Source organism: Peromyscus leucopus, chromosome 9 (assembly GCF_004664715.2).
Source record: "Peromyscus leucopus breed LL Stock chromosome 9, UCI_PerLeu_2.1, whole genome shotgun sequence".
NCBI lineage: Eukaryota > Metazoa > Chordata > Mammalia > Rodentia > Cricetidae > Peromyscus > Peromyscus leucopus.
Window position 1 is genome coordinate 70254003 of NC_051070.1, and position 7514 is coordinate 70261516.

At 39.1% G+C, this 7514-nt stretch overlaps 1 gene segment (V, D, J or C); it reads right to left on the reverse strand.

The window, feature by feature from the left end:
* Nucleotides 1-3893: 3893 nt before the first annotated feature.
* Nucleotides 3894-4631, reverse strand: LOC114684587. The segment is given in 2 exon segments: nt 3894-4340; nt 4540-4631. Coding segments are annotated over 2 exon segments (399 nt in total).
* Nucleotides 4632-7514: the final 2883 nt, after the last annotated feature.

Here is a 7514-nt window from a genome sequence, read left to right on the forward strand (position 1 = left end):
TCCTAAATCACTCAACCATGTCTCCAGCCCCCAGTCACAGAACATTTTGAAAGGCATATCATATCCTCTGGGACCTAGTTGATCTTGGAGGGGAAGATGGAAAATATTTTCCAAGTTTAATCCCTCTGACCACATTAGTATAACCTCCAAGAATGGTTATTGAACATGCAGAAAGTCAGTTACTCCTGTCTGGTACTTTTAAGTACTGTGGTATATTTAATCAAGTACTTAAGTAAACTTTGATTATACATGCATCTTTGTTCTTTAAACTGCTCCCTTTAATTTCCATGGAGAAAAGAACAATTACAATGGATTTAAGCAGGGTCTTGACAACAATATATTGAACTTTGACCTTTTTGATACGTTTTATAACTTGCTTAGGCCTTTGTAACTGGATTAAGTTTTCCAGTTTCCTTTCCAATTATTTCCATTACATTTTATCTGACAATGTAACATCAATAAATCAACAATCAACAAGCCTAGTCATTGATCTTTCCCAAATAGGCACAACTGGTTTTATGGCAGTTGTTTGGTTTGGAAGATAGTGCTGTAAACACGACCTTTATATATAAAAACAAGGTTGATCCAAACTGAATACATACTAAATTAGGATTACCTGTTTAGACGCTGTCAGACTATGGGGTTTGCTAAGTCCCAAGGTTAATCTTATGGAAAACACAGGATAGTCCACATACAGTCCACAGAGCAACCTACCATCTGTGCTCTTGGCTTTGAATGAATGTAGGTATCGGATAGATATATCATGAGATCAATAATATTCATGATTATTCTCTGCCAGCCTTGCTGTTCTCTTTTCTTTATGTGACAGAGTCAGGAGACCCGCCTCACTCAGGTAAGGGGGCTTGGGAAGACATTTTTTTTTTTCAGAGCTGAGGACCGAACACAGGGCCTTGCACTTGCTAGGCAAGCACTCTACCACTGAGCTAAATCCTCAACCTAGGGAAAACATTTTTAGACAAATATACTTGGTTCGGAAGTGGGAGGACCAAACTGTATCTCCAGAGAAAACTTCTCAGTAAGTACATAACAATGTACACACACACACAGTAGCTTCTTATCACCTATCGAGAACAGGAATTGACAAGAGCAGGTCATGGGTAAGTGAGAGTGAGCATCTGTGACTGAGAAGGATCAAGCCAACAGAAATACCTTCTTTACTGATGTCATACCTTGTACTCTCCTTGCTAGACTTGTCTTTTCATAGTGCTCCAAATTTCCTGGATGCTTTGTGTTAGGATTTTTTTAATTTAACATTAGGAATTATATATATATTTTATTTATTCATTCATTCATTTTGGCCAGTTGAGTTTGGTTTTACCCTAGGTCTCTGGGCTATCTAGTTTTTAGTATCTGAACATCCAGGAATGGGCTCCCTCTCCTGGCATGGGCCTCAAGTTAAATGCAGCAAATAAATTTCTTTAATGTCTACACCTTAAAAGATATTTCAAGTAATTGGACCAAAGAAGCAAGAGAGTGTAGACATGTTAATATCTGACAAAAATAGACTACAAACCAAACCTAATCAGAAGAGATATGGAAGTACATTAGAAAAATGGAAAAAGAAAAAATCCATCAAGAGGATATTGCAATTTTAAACATTTATGCACAAAACATAAGGGCATCCAAGTTCATTAAAAAAAAAACCCACTATAGTTAAAATCACATATTGACCCTCACACAGTGATAGTGGGTGATTTCGATACCTCATTCACACCAATAGACAGATTATCCAGACAAAAACTAAATTAGACTAAAGTTCAGAAATGCTGAACTTAAATTATATCATAAATCAAGTGGACTAGCAGATATTTACAGAACATTATACCCAAAGAGGAAAGAATATACCTTCTTCTCAGTATCTCATGGAATCTTCTCCAAAATTGACCACATACTTGGGCACAAAGCAAGTCTCAACAAATACAAAAAAAAAGTGAGATAACACTCAATTCTATCTGACCACCATAGATATCAACAATAGGATGTTTACAAACTCATAGAAATGGAATGACTCACTACTGAATGAAAAATAGGTCAAGACAGAAATTCAATTGGAAATAAATAACTTTTTAGAATTGAATAAAAATGAAAGCACAACATACTCTAACTATGGAACACAATAAAGTTGGTTCTAAGAGGCAATTTAATACAATTAAGTGCCTATATTAAAAAATAAACAATAAGAAAACAAACAAAAACAATTGGAGAGATCTTATATTAGCAGATTATTGGCACACCTGAATACTCTAGAATAAAATGGAGAAATAATACCCCAAAATAATAAATGCCAAGAAATAAACAAACTCATGACTGAAGGAGATAAAAGAGAAACTAACAAAGATAATAGAAAGAACCAATGAAGTGAAGAGTTAGTTCTTTGAGAAAATCAATATAATTGATAAACTTTTACCAAACTAACTAAAGACAGAGAAGATTCAAATTAATAGTATTTGAGACAAAAACAAAACAAAAGGATCATCACAGCAGACACCAAGGAAATCCACAGAATCATAAGGACATACTTTATAAAATGGACTCCACCAAACTAGAAAAGAAATGAGTAACTTTTTTGATTTATTCGAGGTACCAAAGTTAAATAAGCATCTGATAAGCAATTTAAGCAGACCTAAACCACTAGTTTAATAGAAACAGCAATTAAAAGTCTCCCAACAACAACAAAAAAGACCTAACACGCCAGATGAATTCGACTTAGACACATCTGCTATCCCATGCATCAGTGTCTCACTCAGCTGTCACCACAGAAACTTCCTTTTGGAATAGATGGAAACTAACACAGAGACCCACAGCTGGTCATTGTGCAGAGTGAGAGATTTTGCATTACGTAGTCCTGAATGAGACATCTTCTTCAAAGCCCTCTGGTCCGTGCACAGGGAACCTCATCAAAGAAGAGATTGAAAGAGTATAAGAGCACTAAGGGGTGGATGACAGTAGAAGTTATTTATGTGAGAATTCAAGGAGACTGTGGCAGCACGTGCAGGGTCTGCACAGGTTCAAACCAGGTGTGGTCCCAGTGCTGAGATGTGCACACAGGCTCCCATCCCTAACCAAGAAGATACCTCCAACTGACATGTGCTTGCAAAGGGAAAATTAGTCTTCTCCAATGGAATCTCACTGGACATACAAACCACAGTCCAAGACATGCCCCATTCCTACCAATAGAAGGCAAACACAACTAACTCCATGGTATTTTTTGTAGAAATTTTGTCTCATATTGATTGTTGGGACTTATTTTTAATTACTGATCTATTGCTTGTATATTATGTTTTCCAGATTTGTGTTTTTACAGATTTTGTTTTAATGTGTGTTAGAAGACCCCACCCTCCCCCAAGCCCACCTTTTGGTAACACATTTCCACTGTTGCCACGAGTCACATATTCTCCTATGCACATGCACTATACCCCTTTAGAAAAGGCCAGTGCCTTCACAGCCCACCCTCTTCCCCTCTCCACCCTTGATCAGAGGCAGACTCTGTTTAACCCCTTCGATTCCCCCCTGTAAATCTCTCTTGTGTGAGGCCTGTTGCATGGTGTGACTTTGTGGTGTTCCCTGGCTCCAATATACCAAGGTATCATTCCTTCTGCCTCAAAACAATATGTCTCTGTGCGTGTGTTTCTTGTGTCTTTTCTTTCTTTCCTTATTTTTTTTTTTTGGCCTGTTTGTGTTCTAAAGAGAAAGAGAAAGAGAAAGTACGTGTGGTGTTGGTTATGTGGGGGAAGTGGGAACGATCTGGAAAGAAATGGAGAACATGAAACCTTAATTAAAATATAATGCATAATTATTTCAGTTAAAATAAAGTACAAAATATTTTATTTGTGTGTTTCATGCACTCTCAGAATAATAAAGTATTTTCCCTGTGAGTCAAACTCTCCCTCCCAGGACTCTTAATTCCCATTGTAAATGGAGTACAAGGAGACAATCAGAATTTCTCCACCCTTTTTTCTGCACTGTAGCTCAGACCTTGCTGGGGCCCAGTAGGTTTGGGTGCAGGCTGCAGGTGCCTGGGGAGCACTGTGTGCTCACTGCACAGAAGTAGACAGCTGAGTCACTGGGCTGGGAGTCTCTGATATGCAGGGAAACATGCAGGCTGGCTTTGTTGAGATGAACTTTGAATCTGCCTTCTTCCTTCTCACCATCGGAGAAGATGGACATCAGCATCTCGAGGCCTTTCCCAGGATGCTGTTTGTACCACCAGAAGTAATTATAATTACGATCGCTGGAAGTGCAGTTGAGAGAGGCCATGGCTCCCTGTGAGACACTGAGGGATTCTGGGTTCTGCTGCACCTTCTGCTGGCTGCTCACCCCTGTGCAGAAAGGCAAAGGTCAGACAAGCAGGACTGGATGCATATGGATGCAGGCACCCCAGAATGGCTTTTCCATGGGCCCCCCTTCTTCTTTTGTTTCAGCATGAGAACATTAGTATTTCTACCCTCCCACCTGAAATATGTGAGGGAAACACCCTCACATGTATTTTTATATTCCCATAGAAATGGTCAAACTCACCACTCAGTTGAAGCCAGAGTACCATTAGAGAAACACTTAAGAGATGCATTATTGTTTCACTGAAGAGTCACACTTCAAACGTAACAAAAGGAGTGGCATTTAGGGCGTTCAGATTCTTCTGCTGTAAGATGCAAAAAAGAAAAACCCCAAACTGTTCATCCAATTAGAAAGAAGATCCTAGTTTTCACTGCCACATCAAAGCTCCCCTCCTCTCTCTAACCCCCCTTCACCACAACACACACACACACAGACACAAAGGACCATGTGAGAAATTGCCTCTGAGTCTCTGAGAACATACTGCCATCCTGTGGATTCATCTTAGAGTCAAAGAAATATTTCAAGTGTAGATTCTTCTTATGTAAACTATTAAAACAAGCAATAGTCAGCCTGGTCTACAGAGTGAGTTCCAGGAAAGTCTCCAAAGCAATACAGAGAAACCATGTGTAGAAAAACAGAAACCCAAACTAAACAAAAAACAAGCAATAGTTTAGTCAGATAAGAAATTTAAGACTTTGTTACAGTTTATGTATGAGTGTGTGTGTGTGTGTGTGTGTGTGTGTGTGTGTGTGTATGTGTGTGTGTGCATGTGTGTGTGTGTTTCTTTTTTTCTTTTTGGTTTTTTGAGACAGGGTTTCTCTGTGTAGCTTTGTGCCTTTCCTGGAATTCACTTGGTAGCCCAGGCTGGCCTCAAACTCACAGAGATCTGCCTGCCTCTGCCTACTGAGTGCTGGGATTAAAGGCATGTGCCACCACCGCCTGGCGTATGTGTGTGTTTATGTATACATTTGTCACCAAATCGCATATTATTTTCATCAAAAAAGTTATTTCACTAGTTGTTTTTCTGTAATATTTCTGATGAAGCTTTTACAATCGATTAATAGCTTATGTTCTTTATCTCTTCTCTGTGTCAGATCATACACCCCTGTATTGTTCCTTCATCATCAATTTTTAAAGACATTTTCTATGATTAAAAAGATCTGTTTAAAATAAAATAGCTTTAAATATGGCTTAGCATATATGGCTCCAGTTCAAAGTCTAGCTGCATTTTATTTATGTATTTGTTTATTTATTCATTCATTTATTTTTGTACTTGGTGTGTATTTATGTATGTATGTGCATGTGTGGTGAACACATCAGTGTGGCTGTGTGTACATGTGTATAGGTTAGAGGTCAACATCAGGTATTGCCTTTGATGACTATTTTATTATTTAAGAGACATTAAAAAAACTGTTCAACCAATTAGAAAGAAATTGTCCTAGATTTCACTGCTATATCAAGAAGCCTTTCTCTTCTTCCCTGCCCACCCTCTCTCACACAGACACAAAGGAACACATGAGATATTGTCCCTGGGTCTCTCCCTGAACCTAGAGCTCATCATCACAGGCTGCCTTGTCAATGAATTTCAAGGCCAGGACTGGCTATGTCCTCACCAGTGCCAGAGCTACAGATGTGGGTGATGTACTGGATAGTACTTGTGCTCTGGATGTCTGGTCACAGTTCTTCAGCCTGGTGATACAGGTACTTCACTGGCTCAGTCATCTTCCAGTCCCTATTTATTTCTATTAGTAGTATTAGTTATACAAAATATTGTGTTTATTGTACTATTTTAAAATACATGTAAAAGATATGTTACTCATATTCACTCCCCATTCACTTTTGCACTCATTGATGGACAGGTGAGCTAATTCCACAATTTGGTTAATGTGAACAGTACCAAAACAACATGATGTGCACATATCCTTATTGTATACTGAGTTTGATTCCCTTATACACACAGGTAGATGTGGTAAAACAGGGTTACAAGGAATTAATATTTTTAGGGGATTTTTAGCACGGAAACATCACACTAAATTCTGTAATGGTGGCACTAATTTATATTCTGATCAACTACATATAAGGGTTCATTTTTCATCATGTCCACAGAATCATGTGTTGCCTTTTGCTTCCTTGATGATAGCCATTCTTTGGGGTTAAGATGGATTCTCAGCATAGACTTTATTTGGTCCTCTGTTTCTTTAGCAAGGTTGTACTGGAAGTCCTTGGAATCCTCCATGTACCAGTAACAAACACCTGTAGTAGGGATGCTGGTGATCATCTAGGGGAGTGCTGTGCTCCATCCCAGAGACAGACAATGAATAGAACATGCTAGAAAGACAGAAAATGGAGCCATGGAGACAGCAAAAGTATAAGCTTTATCCATTGGAATGGGAAAGTCCGTAAGGCTAATCAGCTTACTGAGCTTTGGCTAGAGAGTTTTATTGGGCCTTTGTGTCTTCTCTCTCCACTGTTAGTCCTGTTTAGCTTCTCCACCCACTGCCTTCTCACCAGTTCAACTCAAGTTGTCTTCTGGGAACAAGAAGCTGCTATCTCAATGAGCTTGCTTTTTCTTTTCCATCTGTCTGTATTCCTCTAACTCTTTCTCAGCCCCAACTCATCAGAGATCAGCAGAAACTGCTCTCAAGGATGGGGCCATGACCAATCTAGCTGCTTAATAAGGAGATGAGCTGGAGCTTAGGAGGCATCACCCTGGGATGTGTTCCTGGAGTTTGTCCAGGGCACTATGGTCCCACATCTTTTAGAGCATCCCAGATTATTTTATCAGATCTACTCTGAGCTCAATTTGTATATTTCTCCCCCAAGTATCATCTCCAAGTATGTGACTCAAGATTGGCACAATTGGACCTTTTCTCTGGAGACCTTTTATCCTCACATGGCTGGAAAGTTAAGGAGGAACTCAGTTTCTGAGAGAGTCTCTCCTCAGATGCCCCACAGAATAACAGGACCAATACATGTTGAAGCAGTTTTATGATGACTTGACCAGTACATGATGTCCTAGGCCAAGAACAGTCCAAATGAATGGTGGCTATCTATATTTAAGATAGAACCCTTCAAGTGACATGTTTAGCCATGCAAGTTGGATACCTTTTAGTAGCAGGAGAAAGGGTCCCAGATGAGCATTTGAGGAATGCAAACTT